This window comes from Opisthocomus hoazin, chromosome 8, assembly GCF_030867145.1.
Source record: "Opisthocomus hoazin isolate bOpiHoa1 chromosome 8, bOpiHoa1.hap1, whole genome shotgun sequence".
NCBI classification, from domain to species: Eukaryota; Metazoa; Chordata; class Aves; order Opisthocomiformes; family Opisthocomidae; genus Opisthocomus; species Opisthocomus hoazin.
In genome coordinates this window covers 69817914-69845356 of record NC_134421.1, presented here as the reverse complement: position 1 = coordinate 69845356, position 27443 = coordinate 69817914, and the positions used below count along the sequence as shown (strand labels likewise).

Sequence of the window (27443 nt, the reverse complement as noted above, 5' to 3'; positions counted from 1 at the left end):
TCCTTGTGACTTATGTTTCTCACTTAAACAGAGGAAGTAATTAAGCAGGAATTGAACCCAAAAACAGAGATCTCAGCACTCAGTCCTCCAGGAAGAACTGGCTCGGGCTAATCAGTTCTTCTGCCTTTTGCAACATTAGTCTTCTACAGCACAAAATCAATGTTTGCATGTTGGATGATATACCGGGCTGGGACTCATACCATCTGGTTTCCTGGGTAGGATCCTAAGAAGAAAAACACAAGTCTCCACTTCTATTACCCCCTCCCATTTAATTTCCAGTATGATCATTATGGACTCTCTCGTGCTTCTCGTATGGCTATCAAGAATTTGCCAGTCTCCACACTTGACTTTTAGCCTGAAGAAAGGGTGTGCATGTTTCTTGTGAGAGACCAGCTAGGAGAGTAACAAAAAGCTTTTAAGACAGCTGATGATTTTCAGCAATCCCTGGGAAGAAACACTGTGGGTTAGCACAGGGGCAGATTTTATTGAGGTTTCCAGGCTGAAGTCAGGCTTCTTCGTGAATCCCAAGAAGGCTTATTTGCTGTGATATTCATTGAAACATTTCTAATCCCAACACCATTAACACCCCTTTTCCTGCACACCCAAATGTTTTTCTGGAAAGAAACACCCCCATTAATCCAAAGAGTGAAACTTAGCCAGAGGATCAAGCCCTCTACTGAAAGCTTTTTTGTACCCGTAAGGTTACATCACGCTTCTAACCCGTAGTTCTGCAGCTGAGATTGCACCGTAAATGTGAAACTGAGTCCTCGAGCAGGTTATTACTTAAAAGTTAGGCAGCATTTGCTGTTTTGGAAACATCCCAGAAAAGGTACAGAGGTGCCTTTCAGGATTATCGTCTGCAGCGTGAATCAAAATAATATCTCTACTGCAGCTGTAAAAAATGCATTAAAGGAAGTAGAAATGATGACTTTGCTGTAACATTTATAAAACATCAAGGATGGCTTGTGAGGGAACCTGTAGTTTTCAAGTGCTAATGGAAGAAGGGCTTGGCAGCAGTGAATATTTGCCAGGTCCCGTCAGATTAGCATTTTATTTCAAGACTCTCTATGAGCAATAAAACTCAGGGGAAAATAATCAAGGTCCTCTCAGGTTCATGCTACTCGAATTTTGTGAATATTTAACATTTTGCCAACTGGGTAGGTCTCCATTTCCTAACTGATCTTTTCACATAAATAGTTACCCAGGCAGTCAGATGCTCCCATCCAGCAAAAGATCTGAAAGGATTCATCCAAACCCACGACTGTGCAGAGAAAAAGGCTCTCTTTTCCCTGGAGAAATCTCAGGTCTGCCAGAGAGACAGAAGAGCTGTAGAAGAACAAAACCGTATTTGATTTGATCTTTTTCTCTTTACCTTTTTTTTTTTTTTTTTTTTGTCTGAGGAGAAGTCTGATCCCCCTGAGGTGGAAAGGTTTGGGACAGGCAGATGGGCAAGCGCTGCCGCCTCGATGCAATCCCTGCCTGAGATAACTCCAGGTCCGGTCTGCCTTCAGGAGTGGGGACAGGATAGTGGTGTAACCACACATCTCGATGACCACCAGAGATCAATCGACAAGCCAAAATATTGCCAGTAGTGCCTCCAAGCAGGATTAGGAGTCAGACCTCCAAAAGGGTAGGATTAGGACACTGCTTGTCTGTCCAATAAATAGTGATGCATCACAGGGAGAAGCTGGAGATACAGGCTGGCTAAAAAGCACAGCTGCCCAGAAAATGCATTTCATGGAGAACTTAGGAGATCAACTCATCCATCTTGGCACTTCAGAGATCAACTCATCGATCCTCCCAACCCAGAGCAGAAATTACCTAAACTGTGCCTGAGAAAAGACTACCTAAAAAGATGGATGTTCCTACAACCCTCCAGTGGCAGAATTTCTCTCTCTGCCCCTGGCAACTTTACTGCACTTTGTAACTAGCCTTATTCCTGGAAAAAGGTGTCCTGATGCCAACCTAAATCCACTCTGTTGCAATTCAGACCTAGGGAATTCTGCCCAGGCCACAATGGCCATAAATTCAAATATCCTCTCAAACTTGAAGGAATTTCTATCTGGTCATCCCATTCTTACAAAAGATGGGCCCAGGCCACATATCTGAGTGTGGCATGCTCCCGAAGTCCAGCCCCATGCCAGGAGGTACCAAGAGCAAGCTGGAACTGTACTGTAATCTTTGTTCTATGGTTTGAGAGAAAGTTTAACTTTCAAGAAAAAAATATCTCAAAAACAAATGTTGAATCTTTCAAATAAATCTGTTCTTAGCTAAATAGTCACAAGCCTGTGAATCATCTTATCACTAAAAAAACATGTTTCAGGTCAGTCTAAACTTCTGGTGTGATGACTGTCCCACGTGCACTTGCACAGCACCCATGAAGAAGCTCAGATCTCAGGTGGGGTTTCCTGGCATTGCAGTGTTACAGACAACAGCTAAATGTCCTACCAAAAAGAACCCGCTCAGGACATCGAGAGCTGCCTCTGGGCATGCTTAGGTGGGTGCTTGTACTCCAGTTAGACGCTCCTTGCTTGGCTTTCTCCTGCCGTCTGCTAGGACCTAGGTATGTAGGATACCTCCATTTCAGTGGCAAAGCTGATTTAAGCAATCCCCGCCTCTTGCCCCAGCTCTGCAGCTCTCCACCTTCATCTGTTGTGCCAGGTTAAACTTTTCAGGAGGTTCCCTATACACAAGATCAGCAGCGGGATCTGTGTTAAAGTGCACCAAACCACGTTGGTAATATTACTTGCAGGGCTGTTGCTCCTTCTGGGCTAGCTGCAAGCTGCTGCTTTACGGAATAAAATAAGGCCACGCAAACCATCTGCTCCGATGGTTCAAATAAGCTCATATCACTTGCTACCGTGATGGAGTAATTGTGATCCATGGGCTACAAAGTGTCCTCAAAATGTGAAGAATTGGAACAGCTGTAGCTGTTCTCCAGTTTAATCAGAGGAAGAGCAAAATGCAGAATGATTTCTTGACTAGCCTACGGGCATGTACTAGTACCATAGCAAAACCAGACACTGAAACTGGAGTTTCAGTCCACTTTCTCAATTACCATTCAACCTTCCATTAAGCTGGAGTCCTACCAGTGGTACATGAACTAGTCAGTCTGAGATAGGTGCTGCACTCCAGGGGACCAGCAAGGTAGAAAGGCGATTTCTCAGCTGTCGTGAGCAATGCACAGGACTGAAGAGCGGGGTCTGGCCTCCAGTCCCTGACACCAGTAAAGATGAGCTCACCTGTCATCAGTGGAATCTATAGCTGCTGAGATGGTGCAGGACCATCATCTCTGTATGCATGTAGGGTGATAATACGATCCTGCGAGGGTCAACCCTGATACAGGACCTTCATCCCCATAGGGGTGGTGGGACCTGTAGGAGGTTCCTTTGTGGTCATACAGGACCTTCTACCTTTGCCTCCTACCATAGCAATGACCATGCAGGGCAAATGGGATGTGCTCAAAGGGCTGATTTGCGCAGTTGAGGTGTTCGGAATGAGGAGAGTAAAAAAGGGAGTCTCAGACCTGCCTCTTTCTTCATATCAACACAGCCTGGCATAGACTTGAAAGCCACTATCACCTGCCCCCTGGCTGACACAGCTAGGGGTGAGCTGGGCAATGTTTGAGAGCCTCAGCTCCAAGCCTAACACAGCATGCCACCAATATCACAGGCCCTGTAAGGTGTGAAATTGCTCACATTCATTCAGAGCAAGACATTGAATGTCTCAGAATAACACAGCTAAAGCACTGATTGAAAATACAAAAGAATTATCTTGACAATTACTCCTTGGAGTATCCTGCAATACAAAGTCTTGGCTGATATAAAAATTGGTGTTGGCCTCTTGCTTATGAATATAACCTAGAACTGATTGTTAAATGTGCCAGGCCTTGTAAAATGGGTAATTCAGCAAGAATAAGGCCTATCTGCTATTTAATCAGCAGGGATCATTGCTGCTGGCAGCATGAATAAAGTCTGTTCCAAATATCAGTCAACGGAAGCTTTCTCAGGAGACTTTGTTTTCAGAAACAATTTCTCCATCAGATGAGAAATAAAATCAAATGAATAATTCACATGAGTGTCATCCTGGAAAGGGAATTTTCCTGTGCCCCCCTCCAACTTACCACAATAACCATCAGCAGACCTGCCACTGCCCCATCCTCATCCCCACCATCCCCACTGAAGACCCTGGGGGTACAAAGCACCTGAGTGCTTATGGGGCAAGTGAGTTGAAGAAAATGATGTTGTGGTGTTGTAAAAAAACAGCACTCATGTTTTTGCGACTCTTTTCTGACACATGGGGCTGTCGCTGAACTGCCTGGAGACAGAGTAGGCTTACTTCATCTGAGAGCTGACCAGAATGGGTCAGAGGAAGATGTCCTTCAAGAGGCTGTTTCTCTCCACTGGCCATGAAAGGAGCCAAGGGACATCTCAACAGCGGACACCTAAAGCCAGGTGAGATGGATCCCACCCAAGGGTAGCTCATACAGGGCAGGGACTGGCTTTTTCATTCTATGATTGTACCAGGACTGCTGTAAGGGCATCCCAGGCCATGGCAAGATTACAAAAAAGTAGTAGGCCTAAAAAGAAAAAAAACCCAGCAGTGGGGCTTTGGACACGGAGGGGAATGCCTTTTCCTGTGCTGTTTCCTCCTCAGCTCGGTGCAAAGAGTGGCAAATGCAAAAAAGCTGGAGCCCCTGGCCCAGTGCCAAGTATCCTGCCTGAACCCAGGCCAGCAGCTTTTCACAGCTATGTGTCCTTCAAGTGAGGAAGCCTTGAAACATGTGTCCTGCCCCCAGGTCTGTTTTGAAATTGAAGCCCAGACGTACCGAGGACTCTGTGTGTAAGCCGGTACCTGCACTGCCTGTCAGACATCCCAGCGCGTGCGAAGGGGTGACGTGCAGATGGTTGCCATTAGCCATTGCAATGGGCTGGGCAATTCCCAGTGCTCCAAGATACCCTTTTTTGTGACAAAAAGATGATTTTCCTTTTCAAACAAGGATGGGAAAAAAAGAAACAAAAGCATATTGTCCTCAAGGAATACAGACAGCCCTTTGTGTCAGGAGGTAAGTACAAAAGGTCAGGAAGAAAATGAACATAATCTCAATAGCCATAGGGTAAAATAGAGCAGGATTACTGGAAAAAATGCACTCTAATCGAGCTCAACACCATGCACTTATTTTACATGTTCTCTGGATACTGCCACTACTGATTTTGCCAAGTCAGATCTGTCCAGCCCAAAATACTTGCATTGATCTATGTCTTGATGTCTGGAGCCCACCTGCTATGCTCACACAATGCGGGAATGGCACAGAAGACACCCCAATATCCCAGCTGTGACATCCTCAGTCAAGGTGGGGTTTACATGAGTAACAAGACATCCTTTCCTGCCCTGATTCCAGTGGTGATCAGCTGCACCATTGCTGCAACTCAAATGAAAGAAAAAGCTCTCTTCAAGCACAAGATGGACATCTGATATTTTTCAGTCACTGTCTTCTCAGCCAGAAAAGATGCATAAACAGCTCATAACAGTGCTGTCCTTTCGAGAAATGAACAGGTAGGTGTGAAGAACAGTTCTAACAACTTTCTCTCATAGCTTTTCCTAGCAACTTTCTCTGTACTAGAACAGTTTTGCCACAAACCTCATTTCTCCAATGACATCTATTATTCCTGAAGGTTTTTCTGGGGGAAGAAATTATCCTGTTTCCTTTCTAACTTCTATTCTCTCAAATGTTAGTCTTTCTTCTTGCCTTTCTCCATACTTCAGCATGTATACATCTTCGTGTGAAAGCAATTTTGGGCTGAACCCAGCAACTGCTCCAAATTTTCTCTAAAGCACTCCTGACAACCTTCCAGAACAGGATGGGCTTTCTTCACAACAACTTTTTCTGTTATTGACACCCATTTTTCCTGCAGACCATTTACATCTCCTGATCCTCTTTCCAGCCAGGTATGCCACTTTCTGCCTCCTTCCCTCCCTATCACTCATTGCATTTCACTCTGTTGACTTTGTACCATCCCTCCCGTTCAATGAAATAATTTCTAATTCTCACCCTAAACTCACAAATGTTTGCAGACGCTTCTAGCTTGGTGTCCTTGATTGCTGCCTAAGGGTGGGATTTACCTTACCTGATTTTAGACGCCTGCCTCGGAGCCACCGCACCTCTTCTGGTGCAGCAGCGAACAGCTTTTTGAGAAGTTGGTGGGGATTTGTCGGGAGGCAGTCCTCCTGCAGAGCTCATGGGAGCCACGCATTCACAGCTTATTTATGAGAGAGACACCAGGGTGGCAAGGAAAGCCTTCCCCAAGTCAAGATACGGCTAGTTGTCCTCTCAGAGTAGAAAATGAAACTGGCTTGACATGATTTATTCTTGTCAAATCCACATCAGCTAGTTTTTATTATCTTATTATCCTCTAGGTACTTATAAATTGATTGCTTGATAATTTTTAGTAGTACCTTCCTGGTTACTAGAATAAAGCTGGCCAGTCTCAGATTCCCCAGACTCTCATTCCCCTTCTTCTCACAGACAAGAACAGCGTTTGCTCTTCCCCAGTCCTCCGAAACCTCCTCACCACGTACCCTGTGATAACCCCAGAGGAGCCAGGCTTCACTCTGCCCACTCACAGTGACTCTTGCACAGGTTTCTTCAGGTCCTTAAATACATCAGACTGGCCTCCTCACATCTTTTAACTTGTTCTTGCCCTGCTCCTTCTCACCTCCCATCATTTTAAATTAATTTCACTTGCTAGCTGGGCACAGCTAATGCTTTTTTAAGAGTGAAAAAAATTGAGGTATTTTCTGTGGCTTCCATTAGCTGTTTTTTCCACTCTCTGAGAATTCACAGATTTACTCAATCCTTCATTTTCCTCTTGCTTTCATGCATGTACGGAATTACCCAGATTGGGTTTGCATCCCTTTTTACTTGAAACTGCTCTGGTGTCTCGGCTTTTCTGATTTTAAGCTTACACACATAGCCTAATAGTTGAATTCAGTATTCTTGGGTCATTCTTTTCTTTCAATGATAATTTTTCAATTTCTAGTTCTTAGGAAATTTCTTGCATTACTGCTAACTTGGTTTGCTTTTTATTACTTTGTTATTTTGTTAAATGGCATCGGTGTTTCTCACCGGTATTTCTGCGTGCTCACAAAGTCCAACAGCCAGGTTGAAGTAAATCAGCGTAAACTGGCCAATGCACTGTGAGCCTCTCCAGACGTTTGCCCAACCAAGGTTAAGGCAAAAGGGGAGGATGGCAGCCCTGAACTTCTCTTTCCTGCCATCACCCCACTCTTGCTGCTGAGATTGGCTGCAAAGCCCTAGCATAGCACAGCTGTCGAGGGCCTTACTCCAAACAAAGAAGGGAGTACATTCACTCTCTGAACTTTCCTGCTCGGAAAACAGCTTTATGTCAACTCAGGATAAAATCCACAGCCCCAAAGGAAAATTTGCTTACGGGAAATCATCTGTTGAGCTGTGGCACCTGAAGGCAACAACTCATTACCTGTTGGTTGCAGCTTTCACTGGTTGCACTTGCACTGGTCGCAACCAGGCAGACACACACTTTGGGAACTGCTGGGTAGGAAAAGGATTCACTGCCTCCCTGTGCACCTGCAGAGAGATGGAAAACCCTGGGGGGAAAAGCAGGGAGAAAGCGGGGCATTTTAGTTGTCAAAACAGTACAGCAGAATTTAGCAGCCAGAGCTCCCAGACTCCCCCTCGGATACAGCCGAGCCTTAAGGGCTTTTTGCAGAAAACCCAGATATTTTGAAGTGCAAATCATGCTCTTGATAAAGCAAAGCTGTGGTTTCACGGTGGAGTGTCGAGCAGCACTGACCACTAAAGGATACCTGCCTCCTCCCGCAACAAGGGGTGAAATCAAGGGGGTTTCTGTTTATTGCCCTCTTGTAGCCCGAATGTTTTCACACATATGAGGCACCGTGCTCTCTTGTAGATGTAGCAGCACCTGAAAATAAGGCCTCAGACAACTTTGCGCTGCTGAATGCAACAGCAGGGAGAAATCACCATTAATCAGGACAGTTAGAAAAGGGGGGAGGCACCACTGATTTGAAGAGAGCCTTAGGGAAATTGTCCCCTTTTGCAATCCACTGATGCATCGCAGATGCCCTCTCCTACAGATAGTTTTCAGGTTACTCCTAGAAAATGAAATTTTGAGAAATATCTATCTAGTTTATATGTCTCTTTTTTCCTGTGTGTTCACCAATTGTTGTACTGTACCTGGGTAAACAGAGTCCAAGGCAATTCCCAGGTGAAAAATTATCATCCAGCAGCCAATTTTTGAAAATTGTTCTTTAGAAGCAGCCTAGGAAATCTGAGAAAATGCAAAATGTTAGAGCCTGAGTAAATCTGTGCTAAGATATGTATTTGCTTAATAGATGCTTCCACATATAGTCTGTTGAACTGGCTTACATAAGAGTATTAACTTTAATATTTGATTTAGAATTTAATATAAAGGAGACTGATTGCAAGACACAAACGGATTTAGCAACCCAGGGGAATGAACCTTTTCATGAAACCAACAATTACACATATAAAATCAGCTGCAAATGAGTTAGCAAGATCAAACTTTCAGCTTGCTGACTGAAGTAATGGTTAAAGTCAGTGAGATAAATGAACATCTATCAACCCAAAATTCAATTTGCCCTTCAAAATAAGAGGGACTATTTCTGATGGGGGTTATTCCAGCAACGTGGAGTCAGCACGTTGGTACCAGGGGATGCGTTGGCTCCGCTGAGGGGCTGGGGAAGTTCAGTGCAGGCAGCTGGTGGAGGGACCCTCTGCCCAAACTGCCGGGCACTAATGATCTCATCAGGACAGGGCATTCCCAAGCCCATCATAACACCATTCCCTCCTGTGTTGTAAACAGGGACCTACTTGGGAAGCAGGCTAGCTCCTATGATTTTCTTATCTCACAACTTTTACCACTGTTTTTAGGGCCATTGCTCGGAGTCATAAGGTATGATGAGATTTGCAGCCTCTTTGGCTTTGTAACCAAACACAAGCTCCTGCTTCTCAAGGTCAGGGAGGAAAACTCGAGCGCATGACCTCAGTGCTTCCTAAAAATGGCCTCAAGTATACTGGAAACAGAGAGAAAATGAAACCTACCCTTTGGGGAGGAGGCTGTAAAGGGGACTGGGACCAATGTTAAGCAGAGCAGCAAAAAAAAATAGGTTTGAGGCTGCAGTTTGAGATCCTGACCCCATCAGCAGACCCTGTAATGTCTCAGATCATCTTTCCACGGACCACAGGAATCGAAGCATAGGGTAATTCAGTTTGGAAATGACCTTGGGAGGTGTCTGGTCCAACCTTCTGCTTAAAGCAGGGTCAGCTCTGAGATCAGAGCAGGATGTTCACGGTTTAATCCAGTCTTGAAAACCTCCAAGGACAGAGACTGTTCAGCCTTGCTGGGCAGCCTGTGTCATTACTGTCCTGGAGAAAAAAGTTTTGCCTGACATCCAGGCAGATTCTCTCTTGTTTTGGGTGATGCCCACTGCTCTTTGTCCTCCCACCATGCACCACTGGGAAGCACCTGGCTTTGCCTTCCTGGTGTCCTCCTCATAGGGACGTGCAGGCTACTGTGGGCTGTCCCCAAACCTGTCTCACCACCAGCTCCCTCAGCCTTTCCAACCAGGGAAAGTGCTTCAGCCCTGAGTATCCTGGTCTCCCCCAGCCCAGCACCCCCAAACTCCCCAGGGCTGACCCCCTGCTCTCCCCCAGCCCAACCAAATCCCTGACTGGCACCATTCCCCTTCTCTCCCAGCCCAGCATGCCCAAAGCCTTGCTGGCACAATCTGCATCTTCACCCCACGTCTGCACCCCTGACCCTGCTGCCCATCCCTATGTCCCCTGACCATCACCCTGCAAATCTGCTGGGGCGATTTAATGTGTGTGTCCCCCTCCACCAGTTCTCACAAGCCCTGCTGAGACTCACTCTATCTTCCCCAGCCCAGTACCCCCAGTTCCTCTGGCAACCCTCCTACCCTTCACAGACTGCTACCCAAAATCCCACCGGGACTACCCCCAACCCAGCACTCCAAACCTTGACAAGACCCTCTCCAGCCTGATACCCCAAACTCTGCTGGGAGTCCCTCAACCCAGCACCCCAATCCCAACCAGGAACTCTATCCACCCTCCTCAGACTGGCACCCCATTTCCTGCCAGGACCCCCCCAACCCAGTACCCCAACCCTCCCCCCCCCCATCCCAGAACCTCCCCCTCCTGCCACCCCAAACCCTACCAGGAGTCCCCCAGCCCAGCACCCCAAATCTTTCCAGGACCTCTCCAGTCAGAGCACCCCAAACCCCACCGAGACCTCCCCATCCTGGCAGCCCAAACACTTCTTGGACTCCCTCAGACCAGCATCCCAAATCTCATCAGGACACCCACTCACCCTCCTCAGCACTGCACCCCAACCCCACCAGGACACCCCCAGCCCAGCATTGAAAACTTTGCCCGAAACTCCCCATCAGGGCACCCCAAGCCCTGCTGGGACTCCCTCAATTCAGCACCCCAAACCTCAACAGGATTTCCCTCAGCCTGGCACCCCAAGCTCTACTGAGACCCCCCCAGCACCGCAAAACCTGACAGGCTTCCCCCAGCCCCCCATCCCAAACCTTGCCAGGACCTCTTCAATCAGGGGACCCCAAATCCCACCAAGACCTCCCCATCTGGGCACCCCAAACACCTCCAGGACTCCCTCAGCCCAGCATCCCAAACCTCAATGCGTCACCTACCCACGCTCCCTAGCCCAGCACCCCTATCCCCAGTAGGACTCCTCCAACCGAGCACCCAAACCTCACCATGACTTCCCCAATCCGGCACCCTAGTCCCCACCAGGATGCGCATCCCCATCTCCATCTCTACCACCATTTCCACCTCCGTCCCTATTCCCATCCCTGTTCCCACCTCCATCTCCACCCCTGTCCCCATCCCCATCTCCATCACTGTCCCATCCCCATCTCCATCTTCATCCCTGTTCCCATCCCCACCCTCATCCCCATCTCTATCCCTGTCCCCATTACCATCCCCATCCCCATCTCTGTCCCTGTCTCTGTCTCCATCCCTACCCCCATCTCCGTTCCCATGCCTGTGTCTGTCTCTGTCTCCATCTCCATTCCCACCCCATCCCCATCTCCATCCCTGTCCCCATCCCCATCTCTGTCCCCATCTCCATCCACACCCCCATCTCCATCACTGTCTCCATCTCTATCCCTTTCTCCACCCCTACCCCCATCCCCATCCCCATCTCCATCATCTCCATCCCCATCCCTGTCCCCATTTCCATCCCTATCCCCATGTCTGTCCCCGTCTCCATCTCCAACCCTAGCCCCATCTCCGTGCCTGCCCCATCTCCGTCTTCATTCCTGTCTCTGTCCCCATCCTCATTGCCATCCCCATCCTCATCTCCTTCCCCATCCCTGTCCCTACCCCCTTTTCCATTCCTATCCCAGTCCCTATGCCTGTCCCCATCCCCATTCTTGTCCCCATTTCCATCCTGGTCCCCATCTCCGTCCCCATCCCCATCTCCATCCCCATCCCCATCCTGGTCCCCATCTCCGTCCCCACTCCCAACCCATCTCTGCCCTCATCCCGGTCCCCAGCCCCAGGCCCATACACAGACACACAGAATCACACACAGAATGTTCGGGGTTGGAAGGGACCTCTGTGGGTCATCTAGTCCAACCCCCCTGCCAAAGCAGGGTCACCTACAGCAGGCTGCACAGGACCGCGTCCAGGTGGGTCTTGAATATCTCCAGAGAAGGACACTCCACAACCTCCCTGGCCAGCCTGTTCCAGGGCTCGATCACCCTCAGAGGGAAGAAGTTCTTCCTCATAGAATCACAGAATCACAGAATCACAGAATGGTAGGGGTTGGAAGGGACCTCTGTGGGTCATCTAGTCCAACCCCCCTGCCGAAGCACGGTCACCTACAGTAGGCTGCACAGGATCTTGTGCAGGTGGGTCTTGAATATCTCCAGAGAAGGAGACTCCACAACCTCCCTGGGCAGCCTGTTCCAGTGCTCCGTCACCCTCAGAGGGAAGAAGTTCTTCCTCATGTTCAGATGGAACTTCCTGTGCCTCAGTTTGTGCCCATTGCCCCTTGTCCTGTCGCTGGGCACCACTGGAAAGAGTCTGGCCCCATCCTCCTGACACCCACCCTTCAGATATTTATAAGCATTTATTAGGTCCCCTCTCAGCCTTCTCTTCTTCAGGCTGAACAAGCCCAGCTCCCTCAGCCTCTCCTCGTAGGAGAGATACTCCAGTCCCCTCCTCATCCTCATAGCCCTCCGCTGGGCTCTCTCCAGTAGCTGCTCATCTTTCTTGAAGTGGGGAGCCCAGAACTGGACACAGTACTCCAGATGGAGCCTCACTAGGGCAGTGTAGAGGGGAAGGAGAACCTCCCTCGACCTGCTGGCCACACTGCTCTTAATGCACCCCAGGATGCCATTGGCCTTCTTGGCAGCCAGGGCACACTGCTGGCTCATGGTCAACCTGTCGTCCACCAGGACACCCAGGTCCCTCTCCACAGAGCTGTTCTCCAGTAGGTCAGCCCCAGCCTGTACCGGTGCATGGGGCTGTTCCTCCCCAGGTGCACTTGCCCTTGTTGAACTCCCAATCCCCATGCCCATCTCGGTCCCCAGCCCCATGCCCGCCCCTCCCGCCCCCGCCCCCGGGTGTGGCTGCCTCCGGCGGGCCCCGGCCGGGGGGCGGTGGCTGTCGGGCCGGCTTTGTGCGCGGCGGGGCCGCTCCTCTCCGCTCCGCTCCTCTCCTCCCGCCCCTGCCCGCCATGGCCGCCCCCCGCCCGGCGCAGGGCTGCGGCAGCGGCGCGCTGCTGGGCCGCTTCGGCGTCCTGCTGCAGGCACTGCTGGCCCTCTGCGCCTTCAGCACCCTCATGCGTGAGTACCGGGGGGGGTGTGCTCGGCCGGGGTCCCCTCCCCGCGGGGTGGGTGGGATGGGATGGGGGGGGGGGGGGTCGCTGCCACCCCCGCCCGGCCCCGTAACGCAGGGTGAAAGCTGACGGTGTAACCGGAGGATTCACAAGGGGGAAGGAGCTGAGAGAAACAGGGCGGGTGATGGGCGCGACGCCGCTTCGTTAGCGTTAATTGACTTGTTAACGCTGCTTTGTCCGGAGTTTGCTGAAACCGCGGAGTTTTGGTGAATCGGAGGAAGGAGGTCCCCGGAGGCGTGCGGAGGGGTGGTGAGCTGGGGCTGAGCAGTGGCAGAAGGTGGGGGAACACCAAGGCTGGAAGACCCATGAGAATTCACCGTCGCTTCGCTCCGCGGCTGGGTTCGCTCGGAGCGCTGCCCCGCTCCTGGGCCGAGCGGTTTCACACGCCTTGGCTGGCGTGCCGGGACTCGGTCCCTTTTCCTTCTCCGAAAGGCTCACGGCGGCGGCGAGCTAAAACTCCGGGTTTTCTGGCAAAGTAGCTGCAGATTTTTGAGGCTCGCTTTGCCCCTCTCTGCCCGCTGGAAAGCGCTTGTCGAAGGCTCCGGCGCTGCGGTAGACGCTGAGCTGCCGGGCAGGAGCGCAGCGAGTTCTTCCTGCGGTGACGGGTGGCTTTCTCCAGCTGGAGCAGCCCAGTTGGAGCACTTCACCGCTTGCTTTTCACCAAGCGTTGACATAAGATGAGATGGATTTTGTGTGTCCTTACCCCTTAGTGATGTGCGCCTATGGGTTAATTGTCTCGTAAACCCCCTGTCTGGGCATCCCTCAACTCGGCACCCCATCCTATAAAATCAAGGGTATCAGTTAATTATGCTCCTGTGGATGAAGGCTTCATAACTCCTACTATAGCAAATCATCAACCCTGGGCTAACTGTTGTCCTCCCCTGGTCCAAGGGCTAACATTTCCTGGAACATTAATAACCTCCTGGTTAATGAGGAGAAACCACATTCTTGCGTGGTTTTGTTGTGAATCTGCTCAATGAGTAGAGCTGGGAAGAGAATGGCTGGCTAGGACCCCAAAAGCCAATGTGTTTACAGCCCTGGGATCTTAAGTGCAGCATCTTCTCTGCCCGCAGCCCCACTGGTGGTCTTTCATTCTCCCCAGCTCTTATCTCTGCCCCATTTGCACCCTCGCAGCTGGAGGCTTTCTCAGATGGGCTCTTTGTACATGGACTTCCAACCCACGAAGGTTGCAGTGGGCTTACCACTGACTTTAGGTCAGGCAATAACTTGCTTTGAAGCAGCTTTTGGGCCACTCATGTGGCTCATTCAGTTGGTGGCCTCCTGGGGAGGAAGAGATTCCAGCAAGCTGGAAGGTCTGGGAGCCCCTTGAGACAGTGGTGATCTGTGTCCAGAGTCAAAAAGGGTGCTGGGAACCTTGACTGCATCTTCATCCAGGCCGGCATCGTCAGGCAGTCCCAATGGGATGACTACCTCATCTAGATCTTGGGACCTGGGTAACTACCTCATCTAGATCTTGGGACGCTGCTGTCACTGGAGTCAGCCCTTCTTTGACGCTTCTTCCTTCAGTACTGTGACGTTCCTGGGTGTGTGTTTCTGTTGTTCATATGTCTGTGATTTCTGCTTTAACGGGATGTTGCAGACCAGCTTGCTCAGTCTTACAGGTCAGCAAGTGGAATTTAATTCCTAGCTGAACCCAAGCCAGTGCCTTCTGCGTTCCTTCTACTTTAAAGTACCGGTTCACCTTAGCTATAGGAGCATCTGAATTTGAATACGTAAGATTTCCAAGTTGTGCAGATACTGCTCAGAGCTCTTGAAAACTCAGATTAACAATAATGTAATGTTCTGCAAGGTTTTGCAGGGGCATGTGCATGGGATGTGCTCACAGACCGAACGTGAAGAACTTCTTCTTCCCTCTGAGGGTGACGGAGCACTGGAACAAGTTGCCCAGGGAGGTTGTGGAGTCTCCTTCTCTGGAGATATTCAAAACCCGCCTGGATGAGGTCCTGTGCAGCCTGCTCTGGGTGACCCTGCTTTGGCAGGGGGGTTGGACTAGATGACCCACAGAGGTCCCTTCCAACCCCTAACATACTGTGATACTGTGATGTGGGTCCCAAGTATGGCCCGTTGTAGGAAGGAGAAGTTTGTGCGTTCTTACCAGGAGAGTTTGTGTCCTTGAATTTCTGTTTCTTGAGGCTGTGGAAGGGCTGTCTCCTGCCAACCTGGTAGGAGAACTCAACGGAGGAGGAAGTCAGTCTTGTATGGTTGTCTGAATTGATGCTCTGCGCCCAGCACATGTCTGGGTTGCAAGAAGCACAGCTCGTGTGCAATCCTGGAAGAGAATATAGTGGCAAAACGGAGCTGTCACCTGTGGTTTCAAGTTTTATTGAAACAGCTTGCTTTCTTGAGGCCAGTTTAACCTTTAGTTTGCAAAGGCTACAAAAAGGTAGATTTAGAGCAAAAGTTCTTGGGCAGCAGAGGGAGTGCTTGTTTCCTCATGAAGGGGTGAGTGGGGTGGTTGCTCCCCATTGCTGTGGGGTACATGAAATGGGCCCTTCATGTGGTGAAAACAGGACCCAGAAGTAAACGATGCTCAGCCTTGGTAGGGAATCTGGAAAGCTGTTCAGTGTGTCTGTATTAGTGTGGTTAACCACCATGAGCAATAGTGATGACAGAGTTCTTTTGAGCCTACAAATACACTCTTGCTTTCCCAGCAAGAAGGTCTTTAACGCTGTAGTCAAGCCTAACTCCAGTGTGGTCCAGGGCTTGCTCTGGGTGCAGTTCTACCCTGTTTGGTAATCAAATAAAAATGGATTGTTATCCTTCCCAGCTGCCTGCAGTGGCTTTGGAGGCACTTTGGCTGTAAGAACGCTTGCTGCAAGAGCTGAGAAACACTTGAAAGAAGAGGCAGTGAAGCCTAGCAGCTGTGCGTGTGTGGCAATCCAGTTCCTGTGCAGAGCTTGCCCTTAGGGAGGTCACTACGTGGAGGAGTGTGGATAATTGTGCAATCCCATCCAAAGTAGTTTTTAATGCTCTGCCTTGATCATTGCTCAACTACAACATGCTTTATCCACTCAATTATCTCAGCTGCAGATGCTGGGTGTGATTTGGGGGCTGAGTTGCTGCAGTTGCTGCTATTTAAGTTTAAAACTTTTTTTTTTTTTGAGGAAGGGCTTGTAAACTAGCAAAACTTGTCCAGATTTTCAACCTGGACAGCAAACCCCTTTGAAATAGGGGGAAATCTTGTGTAGAAATTTGAGCTATAGCTTTCTCTGTGGATTAACTGGAGTGCAAGAGAAATGGGTTTGGGGAGTTGAGGGGTTGTTTTCTCCACTGTGAGTGGAAAAAGCTTTCCTTGGAGATAGTATGCTTGTTTTCTACCCCACCACAAAGAGCGTGGAGGATGTTATAAGAACATTTATTTCTCTTACAACTTCCTCTCTTAGTGAAAATGTCTTGGCAGCCCTCTGAGCTCCTGAATGAGGTTTAGCAGCACTTCTGCCACAGGTGTCAAAATGGACTTAGCTCTTGGAGAGAGTTTGTACTGCCAGGCAGGGAGAGCTGTACTGGACTGAGCTCCACAGCCCTCTTCACGCAGTGAAACCTGGTTTTCAGCTTGACTCTTGAAAATGTCTCGGTGCTGCCTAATGTGACTGCAGTGCCCCTTTATCCCCTTCGGCACATCACTGCTGGATGCATTCTTCCAGCACATCTTGCCTTGAGCTTAGCCTAAGAAGGCAGAGCTGCACCCAGGTAAGGCTTGGTGATGGAGGTGTGCTCTTAGCAAGCAGGGTGATGTTTCATGCTCTGGTCCAAGTAGCTTGCCCTGAGGCAGGGCTGTAGAACAGGAGTTTGCCAGACTGACTGTAAAAGAAGTGGTGGCTCCTGACTGTGGAGGAAAATCCCTGGTAAAGAATAAAAGTATCACCCCATTGCTGGTGTTTTTCTGGTCTCTGTGGACTTACCAGGTGCATTTTTCCCCAGGATGATGGCCAACTGGTTACTCAGGATAGGAAACAACCTTCTGGTGAATGGAAGTATATGAACTTTGAGAGGGATTGGTGGAAGCCATGGTACTCATCTCCATCAGATAAATCAAACTTGAGCAACCTTTTGTGACTTTCTAGTAGGCCCTGTAGCGCTAGGACAAGGGGCAATGGTTTTATACTAAAAGAGGATGGATTCAGACTAGATGTAAGGAAGAAATTTTTTTACAATGAGGGTGGTGAAACACTGGCATGGGTTGCCCAGAGAGGTGGTCAGTTCCCCATCCCTGGAAACACTCAAGGTCAGGTTGGATGGAGCTTTGAGTGACCTGATCTAGTGGTAGATGTCAATGCTCATTGGGGGGGGGGTGGGGTGGAGAGTGGTGGTGATGGTTATGGTTATGGACTAGATGACCTTGAAAGGTCTGTTCCAACCCAAACCATTCTATGATCCTGCCCAAGTGTTAAGTTCAGGCTTGTTGCTATACGTAGTTTGAATTGCTGCACTATTTCTGTTCTTCAAAATGATTCCGAGTGTTTTCTGTGTCATGTTTTGACTTTTACACTGAAAATGTCTCATAAGAGTGGGTGGAAGTGTGAGTCCATGTCAGGAAAGAGAAGAAATATGTGGTAGAGCACTTCATCTGTCCAGACTTCCATTCTGTTTTGAAATAAATTTGCCCAGGACAGGAGAGCACTACAGGCTTACTGTGCCCAAGACAGGCTCCGCTGACTTTGCTTCCTCTAACACAAATACATAACTGTGATTTCGATTATTCGCACATATGTATATTTAAATGGGAGCTTCACCACTGCAGATGCTTTTCCCTCTAGGGGAAAACAAAACCACAAAGGTTAACTGGGTCTCTGGAGGCGCAAAGCCTGGGGGTTTGCGGTCTGTAGCAGTCAATTTACATGTAGGTTTGTGGGTTAAGCAAAAAGCTATGTATGGCAGGGCTCTCAAGACATTTTTCTTCTGCTTCAGTACATATGAAAATTGGATGAGCTTGAAAACACGCGTTGTGCTGTGTAAGCTGGAAGGTGCGTGCAGCACTTGATGTGCTTCATTAAGCCGAACGCGGCTTTCTACAAAGCTTTTGAATTCCAGCTGTGGATTGTGTTGACCTCTTCTTGGAAGTCACCTTCTGAACAGCCACACTGAGCAGTGAAAGCTGTGTGCATAGTGAAGATGGTGAGGTTCCTGGTTTCTGATGGAACAAATGGGCTGGGTGAGCTGAGAAATGAGCTGGCAAACTAGAACTGCCTGAAAAGTTACCTGTAACCAAGGGGCACGAAGCACCTGATACCTTGCTGAGCTGGTTCTGCAGAAGGTGGTGAACAGTTGGTATTATAGGTGACTTAATTCTGTACAAGGAACTTTACAGTGAAACTAGTCTTCTGTAATTAAGAGATGGAGCAAGTAATGCTCTAGGGAGGAGGCTATTAAACTTCCAGCTGTGTTTTTTTAACAGCATTTGTGAGAAAACTGTATGGCACACAGACTTTAAGTACTAGCCCAGTTGCTTGACTTAATTCTTCAGGTGTTGGTCTCTTAATGATCTCAAATCTTGTGGTCTTAAGATACAGCAGTCCCTTTTTAAAACTTATTTTTCAAGGGACTGACCTGAAACGTGGTGACTCTTTATGTGGAGAGGGTCACTACTGCCTTCCCCCAGGACAAAGTTAAATAATACATTCTGTGTTTGTGCCAAAGCCCAGCCCCACTCCAGGTCTCCTGTAAGATCTACTCTGTCATCAAATAATGTGCTCTGTTCTCAATGTGCAAAGCATGACCAATTGCTTGTTATCTTGAACTTATGATTTATGACCCCCCTGGCACTCGGCTGTAATGCCAGCTGCAGAAATCCACATAGAAACAAGACACACAGGGTAGAGCTTAAAACCGAGAACTGTACCAGGGTACTGCGTGGCAGTTAATGTGCCCAGGTGGATGAATGGTCCAGCTGAGGCTGTTGGCATGTGTCTGCGGGATGGGTGGTGGGGAGGTGGTGCTGCTCTGTGAGTTCCAGAGCTTCTCTTACACCACACCTGCAGATAACTGTGGATTTGTATGGGAAATACGAATAGATGGGCAAAATAACATCAGGAGCTACACAAGAAAGGGAAGAGGAGCCGCTGTTAGGTGAGATCTCTGGGACGAAAGATGTCCAAATCTTTTTTTTTTTTTTTCTTTTGTTAGGAAAAAGCAGAACTGCTTCTTTTTCTTGTGGTCTACCTGCATCAGCCTGGGAGCTCCACCATGCAGGACTTTGCATAGGACCATAGCTTCATCAGCGCCGTCTTGAGTGCCTGCTGTCCATGCATGCTCCTCTTGCAAGTCGGAGCACTCTAACCCAGAATAAACTCTTCTTATGTGAAAGGTGCTGTAGCATAGCAATAGTTGGATATCTTCAGTAGCAGCTAGTTCACTATATACTTCCCTGCTGCCTCATGTCTTGCAGACCCAGAGATAACCTGGAACATATCCTCCACTCCTGTTCATTCCTTAGAACATCCACTCTGCCAGTTTTGCTGCGGGTGCTTCAAGCGTTGGTACAAGGGTATTTGGGAGGGAATGACTAAAGACCTCTCGTAGAGGCTAGAGGATGTGAGTGAGTAGTAGTCCATCTCCTTAAACCGCTGACAGGCCTTTTGCTGCTCCCAGGACTGATGGAGGGTATGTGTTTTAAGCCTTTCCAGCTCGGGCGCGCACTTATCTTGCAGGCAGCGTGTTGGCCGCGCTCTATGAACTGTGGCTGCTATTTCCTCCCATTGTGTCCCAGGTTGAGCTGCCTGAGCAGCCGCATGCTCGGGCCAAGAATAGTGCAGACCCCAGGGTTTTGGCCTCTGTATCCTGCATGTTGGCTTCTTTCCTGCCTGGGGCTTGGAAAAAGCCTGGGAAAGGGTGTGTCCTTCAAAATAGGTTGAAATGTGTTATTGGAGACTCTACTGCCTATAAATAACGTGGAAGTTGGGCAGGGGGAGAGCTGCTGTTTCCTCCCTGGTACAGCAGCTCTGAGTCCTCTGCTGCTAGGGCCAGAGATAAAGTCCTGACCCTCTTGCTAGTGCGATGTTGCCCCAGAGATGGGCCCTGCTCTTAAAAGCAGGTGACAGTGTAGCCAGGTCTGGGCATTACAGCCTTAATTTTTTTGGCGATTTTTGGCTGCAGCGCTTTCTCTGAGTACTTCCAATATTCATATTCAGCATTCATCCTCTGGGGCCTGCCGCTGAGCTTGGTGGCATCAGGCTTGCATCTCCTGTCAATCCAGTCCTAAAAGCTTTGGCCAAGTCGACATCTCCCTTCCAGACTTCAACTTTTGAATCTTTTGGTTAATTGCAGTAAAACTTATAAAGGAGGTGGTCTGACTCTCAGCCAGGCACACCTAAGCGTCTTCTAGGGAAAGATGTTTCCCCCTTTAATTTTGTAGAGACCTGAGTTAGTAGTCTGGTTTGCTAATCAGCAGCTAGTTGCTGCTGCAGGTAATTCTGCCTGGATTAAGGCTTTTATTTCCAAATGAGGTGAAAGGCACCTGTGCTGATACACACACCTGCAGCGGAGCTGTCTGAACGCAGTGTAGGGTCAGTGGATGCAAGCGAAGGTGTTGCACGGGGGAGTGCTCCACCGTGAATGGGGTGAGGAACAGCACAAGGGAACTGGGTGGTCACTGCTGTCCTTGTCTTAATCAATTCTAATAATCGGGAATTTGTTTAAAAACAAAAGTAGACAAGAAAACACCATAATAAATATCTACCTCTTAGTACTCTGAAAAAAAAAAAGTGAGGATAGCCGTCACTGAACTTTTATCTTCTAGTTTTCTGACTATTTACAGATCTATAATGAAAGAATCTCCTCCCAAACATTTTTTCCTTTACATTTCACAGGTCCTTATTGAGACATTCAGCTTCCACCCAGCCTTGATGATCCTCGGGGAATTTCAAGCATATATGATCTTTATTGTCCTTGACTGAAGAGGAAGGGCCTGGGAGTATTTTTATTTCCTGCCCTGCCCTTTCTCAGCCAGGGGCAGAGTAGGGCTTTCAAATTGTCACTCATCTTCCTTCCCTTTTGTTTAACTTCATGGCTTTGTGTCTGCAGTAGCTGGAGCTAAGTAGGGGCAGAGTGGTAACTTATGAGGACACCAACTCAAGAAGGCAGGCTGTCATCTCAGTGGTGTTTTGCCCCTCTTTAATGGGATAGACCTGGGTCCCTTTCTCCTGACCCTCCCAGGAGCATCGTCTTCCCAGCTGCCCAGCCTTTTGCTGAGATGCTTTGGACCATGTGGCAAGTCTAAATGTTCACACAGCACTTCACCTCCATGCTGCAGCAGGGCTGTGCTCCTTGGAGCAGCTTGTGTGCTTCAGGCTGGGGTTTCGTGAGGCTTCCTTTTGTTGTCCTTGAGGACTGTCTTTGCGTTTCCTTCAGAAAGGCTTCATTTCTTCAGTGTGAACTATTTTACTGTTGACATCCACCCACTTTACTGGTAATTGAAATTTAAATGGAATCATTCAGGAACAGATTGAAATATGTTCAGTGCAGGGTTGGGTCCTGCAAGAAGAGCCTGGGCAAGCAGTCTCCATCTTCCTCTCTTGAGCAACTTTTTTTTTTTTTTCTTCCATGGTGCTTGCTGTAGCATCCTGCTCTGTTACAAGGACCCTCAGCCATGAGCGTGGGCTGTTCAGCTTTATTTCACCCAGCATCTCCTATCAGCCTGTGGTGCCTCTGCAGCAGCAGTAAGCACTGCTGGCTGGTTTTGTGCTGTCAGAGAGGTGGTTGAATTGACACGACTCCCGGGTCTGCTGCTCTTCAGAACACAGATAGGTCTGCTCTGTGATAAAAGGGCCAACTCGGTAGGCCAATGACACTAGCTAGGACTTGCCTTAAACGTGCTGCAGACATCCAGACTTTACACCACCAGTGGAGCTGGGAGTTGAGGCTGACTTCTCCAGCTTCCCTGCTTGAAGTTAACCCTGGAGCAGTTGTTCCCAACCCGCATTCAGCTTTGAGGTTCGTTGCTGCTTTTAGACGTCAAAGATTTGTCTGAAAGCTTCCACTGGTGATTTCTTCCGCTTAGAAAGATTTGAAGAGAGAAACTAAAGGTTCATGTGGATTTTGCTTCCTTCATATGTTGTTGGGACTAGTTTCCTGATTAGTGATGATGTGAAGAGGCACGGGGTGAGATCAGGAGTCCTTACTCTGTGTGCGTAGCATGCTTGTAAAGACTGAAAAAGTTAGTGACTAGCACATGGGTCTGTGAGGAGCAAATGCGTGCCGGAAATCTGGGGAACCTGTGCTTTCCTGGCCTGTGGTGTAGTGCAGACTGCTGCCCTAATTAGGCTGTCCTAACTGGGCTCGCAGTATCCGGCAGCTTGGGAGGATCACTCGGCTGTAGTGATGCGCAGTAACACTGCTTCCTGGCAAAAGCCAGCTCACTGGACAAATGGGCAAAGCTGAGAAGGGAGGCAGAGTTAAAATAAGCAATGCTGTGGCTGGTAGCACTGTTGAGGAGACAAATGCCTGTTGTCTTCTGATGTAGACCCAGTACACGCTGGTCTCATTTTTAATCTAGTTGCATGGGGGTTCTCTCACATCTTGTGCAGCTCTGTGTGCAGTAAACTAAATTTTTAAATGGTTGTAGGTGCTGAAACTTACATATTTCTTTCTTGCTTCATGCATGCATGACTTTTCTTAAAATAAATCTTAGGGGCGGACTGATCTGTCTGAGCCATGCTAGCAAACCCGTGCCTACAGCCAGTGGGAAACTGAGCTGACCCCAGTGAGTGGAGGTGAGTTATGAGAAGAGCAAAGGAGACTCCAGCCTTTCTTCAGCCCCATGCAGCTGAGCCTGTGGCTGTGCCACACCGTGGCTTGGCTCTCTTCAGGGCTCGGAAGAGGAGAGGGACACTTTGCAGTTGCTCCTCAGCCTGTTGCTCCAGAACCCTGCCATGCTCCCAAAACACAAAAGAAGCAGTGCTGCTTCAGAGAGGACTCGTCAGTGCCTTGAGTTTGAAAAGACCTCATGCTGCTTTTATGTGGGTTTAGCATCACCCCTAACCTCTGGGTCACAGCCACCAAACAACTCTGCTGCCTGTTTAAGCTCCGGTAATCTTGGCTGGATTTCTGGTTTAATTTGAAGACAGCCTGCTGCAGCTCTGCACAGTAAATGCCCTATTAAGCAGTTAATTATTTCTCTATAATACTAGCTTTTATCTTTAATACAACAGTTTTACTGTCTCTGATAATTACACAGTCTCGGATAACTCTCTTAAATCTAATGAGGCATGACAAGCTGTGTTCAACAAGGCAGCACACCATTAACATCTTACCTCTTACTTGTCATCTTATCATACTGAATTACTGTACTGCTAGCCTGAGTGGCTGTGGATACACAACATGTCACTTCTCATTAAGACAATGAAGAAATTAATCCCTGGTGCTCTTGCAGATGGGCTAGTGGTCAGCTGGCTGACTTGGTGGCCTGCAGACCCCTTCAACAGCTTCTCTGCAACATAGTGCTCTTTGCCCCACGAGCTCAACAAGCTTGTTAGGTTTAGTTTGAATACTTCTGGCCACTCAAACAGCTTGGTTGGCCCATGGGTGTCTTTTCTTGTGGCTGGTTGAAATGGAAGTGGCTGTTTGAAGGGCCATCGGTGAAGGTAGAACTTTTTTGTGCTGCTGGAAGTCATTGCTGCAGGGATATCTTGTGGGATTCCACTGGGTAAGGGAAACCAGGAATTTTTTCTAGATAGGGATACGCCACAAACTGCTGTGGAAATGCTTGGTGTAACCTGACCTGGCTGCTGCTTTGTTAGCCAGTAGTGGCGGTAGTGGATTACGTCATTGGGGTTCTGATTTTCTGTGAATTTGAGTGACACCATAAACCAAAGTTCTGAAGTTGAGGGGATCATCTTTTCATCCCTGTCACCTTGCCAGTAAAAGAAGTGCAAAGTTATACTGGCTCCTGGCAGGAAGCGCCTGCATCTTCTCAGGCTGGACCAGGCAGGCGTTTCCCAGTGGAAGGAGCCCAGGCTGTCCCTCGGGGCAGGAGGTTGGGCTCCAGCTGGCAGGCTGAGGCCGGACTGATCAGATAAATTAGTGACCGTCTGCATGCAGAGCAGCACAGAGCCTTTTGTTGGGGAATCTGTTGTATCCAGCTAACGTTTTGGTGTTTCTTCCCAGCCTTTGCAGAGCTGACTGCTTTTGAAGGTGGGTTTGCCTTCTGGTATGTGGAGCCCATATGAGTTGTGCTGTCAAAGCTGTGTATTTCCCCACAGGGCAGGGGAGGAAAAAGCCCTGTTAAGGTTATAATCTCAGTCTTTCCGATTCCCTGTGGGTGTTTTCTGGGATGCCCATGGGACTGGCTACAGTGGTGTGCTGGAGTAGATCAGTTCCTGGCTCTACAATGGCATTTTTTGCTTGAACAGAATTTGCTGTTTGCTTCTCTGCCATCTCGTTAACTGAAAGACTAACTAGCGGGTAGAGTGTAAATCTGGAAATGGAGAGTGGGATACCAAGTTGTGTTTAAAATTGTTCTGACCTTGTCAGGAGTGTTAGTGATCTAAAATGGACCAGAGGTGTTGCCTGTGCCTTGTTCCTCCTGCAGGCTGTAAGTGAACTCATGTCCATCAAAGTGCATCTCCTTAACCCACTGGGGAGCAGGCAGAAGCATGTCGCTCTGATGCCCTTGCTTTCATCTGTGGTACTCTGGGTCCCTGTCTCCACATCCCCAAGTTGCCCTGGGAAGTGTCCTCATGTGCCAGGATCTGTCAGCAGTGAGAAAAATCCCTGCCTTTGGTTGTAAATCCGAAGGCAGGGGCTGATCACGTCTAGCTGGGGAGATGAAGGAAGAATAGCTGCTGACCAGTGGGATGGTGCGTGTCTGTTCTGGCTCTGCTTGCTTTTTAAAGTAGCTGAGTAGGCTACAGGGCTCCCAAGGGTGAAGACTTGGTGATGGTAAAATCGATTAACTGCTGGCCTCTTCGGGCTTCCGCAGTGTGTGTGCTCTTCTGTACTCATCGCAGGGATCTACCTGGTATCAGGCACATCTGGGAGGTGCAGAAGGATTTGGTGACTGGGATGGTTTCTCTAACAGGATTGTGCCTTGCGTACTCCCGTGTCCCACTGCTTTCAGGCTCCTGGTTTCACAGAATCACAGAATGGCGGGGGTTGGAAGGAACCTCTGTGGGTCATCTAGTCCAACCCTCCTGCTGAAGCAGGGTCACCTACAGCAGGCTGCACAGGACCGCGTCCAGGCGGGTCTTGAATATCTCCAGAGAAGGACACTCCACCACCTCCCTGGGCAGCCTGTTCCAGTGCTCCGTCACCCTCAGAGTGAAGAAGTTCTTCCTCATGTTCAGCTGGAACTTCCTGTGCTTCAGTCTGTGCCCATTGCCCCTTGTCCTGTCGCTGGGCACCACTGAAAAGAGTCTGGCCCCATCCTCCTGACACCCACCCTTCAGATATTTATAAGCATTTATAAGGTCTCCTCGCAGCCTTCTCTTCTCCAGGCTGAACAAGCCCAGCTCCCTCAGCCTTTCCTCGTAGGAGAGATGCTCCAGTCCCCTCACCATCCTCGTAGCCCTCCGCTGGACTCTCTCCAGTAGCTCCTCATCTTTCTTGAAGTGGGGAGCCCAGAACTGGACAGAGTACTCCAGATGGAGCCTCACTAGGGCAGTGTAGGGGGGAAGGAGAACCTCCCTCGACCTGCTGGCCACACTCCTAGATTCACTAGATGGCACCACCAAGCAGCGGCTCTGCTCGCGTCCCCAGCCGGACTGTCAGGAGTTAGAGGATGCACTGCGTTGTTATTTTTTTTTCCATTTCTCTCAGTAAAAGAAAAAAGTCACAGCTCATTATTTTTACCTCTGAATCCTGTTCAAGCTTGCAGCGTGTTTGGGAAGTGATGGTGCCAGATTTAATGCGCCTTCCATCTTCAGCTCATTAGCACTGGTGAGGAGGAGGAAGGTGGTTCCAGCAGCCGAGGCGAGGTCGGGATCCGCACCCTGTGTGTCTCCCTGAGGTTTGGAGGCAGCGTGCTTGGGGCAGCAGCTCTAGCGATGATGCCTCTAGCTCTAGATGTAGCTATTAGTAACCTTACCAGAAAGCCAGACAGTGCCACTGAACGCACTTTGCTTTTTGTTTGGTGTTGGTTTTTTTTTTCTTCTAATTTAATTTAGTGGAAAAGCCTCTTCCAGGTCTGCTTGTTACAGATCTTTGGTACCGATGGGATTAAAGGGAAAAGACTTGTCCTGGTAGCTGGTACTTTCTAAAATGGGCTGCTAGCTGGAGTGACAGCAAAACAGTCCAAAATTACTTTTGCGTGGTACTTGGTACTTTTCCATTAGCAGCTCCTATTTGCACGTGTAAAAGCTGGTTGAACCCAAGGAGAGCATTAAATCGCTGTGACGAACTAACTGGGACCCTTTGGGATGTTTCTGCAGTGCTCGGACTCTACTCTGAGCAAAAGTAGGTAAAAATCCAACTTGCTGTTGTCTTCAGGCCGTCACAGGAGAGAGCTTGGACTGTGATAGCTGGCACTGGAGGGCTCCGTAGAGGAGGACAGGGCTGAAGGGCTGCAAAGACCAAGCTCATCTAATGGATGAGGGGACTTCCTTTAAAGAATCAGGGTTTGGGTTGGAAGGGACCTTTAAAGTTCATATAGTCGAAGCCCCTTGCCATGAGCAGGGACATCTTCAACTAGATCAGGTCGCTCAGAGCCCTGTCCAGTCTAGCTTTAAATGTTTTCAAGGAAGGAAGAGTTGCTTCAGATATCTTTTTCAGGGCATATGGTTGGTGGTACTGAAGCCATGTGTCTCAGACTACTGCTCCACAGTGGTAGCCACTGGGCATGCAAAATATTGTGTAATGGAATAATGTTTTAATACGAAACATTATTCCAAGCCTGGAGCCATGCCAGCTCACGGGGTTTTGGGGCTTGGCACTGGTACCTCTACGCTGGAGATAAGTGCAAGTTCCAGCTTCCTCGACGGTCCTCTGGTCCTGTTAGCTGCAAGGAGGAGGTGGCTTTATTGCGGTGCTGTGACTCAAAACCTTGATGGACTCTTGTTTCATATTTTTTTGCTGTCGCTACCATAATTTATGTTTGCCTGGAAGAATTATTAGGGCTGGTAGGTAGTGGTGAACCTGAACCTGCCCTACCTTCCCTCGGGTCACTTCTCATGGTGTGAAAACGCTGCTGCCGAAGGGTGCCAGAAGCACATTCCTACCTCCCAAACACCTTAGCTGTTTGCCCTTCTGACCCGTGGATCCGTGCATTGCCTCTGGGCAGTCTGGAGCCGGGTCTTTGGGGTTTGCTCAGCTTTAGACTGGAAAATGCTGGGCGTCCTCCAGGTTTTTCTGACTGCTTTTGCGTTGAAGATTGACGCAGGCTGCACACGTGTATCAGTTCAGCTCTGATGGGTAACGTAAGCTCTCTGATTTTCTTTGCAGTTAAACGGTTTAAGGAACCAAAGGAAGAGAGGCGTCCCTGGAGGATATGGTGAGATTTTTAATTTGGAGCTTGAAAAGACCATGTAT

General features: G+C 48.9%; 1 protein-coding gene across 1 annotated transcript in view; it reads left to right on the top strand.

Annotated features, from left to right (window-relative positions):
* The first annotated feature begins 12803 nt into the window (after positions 1-12803).
* The window catches only part of LOC104336822 (store-operated calcium entry regulator STIMATE), a 37967-nt gene continuing 23327 nt past the window's right edge, over positions 12804-27443 (top strand). Inside the window, 2 exon segments of the mRNA XM_075428533.1 lie at positions 12804-12912; positions 27357-27405. Of these exon segments, the coding sequence (XP_075284648.1) occupies positions 12804-12912; positions 27357-27405 (158 nt within the window).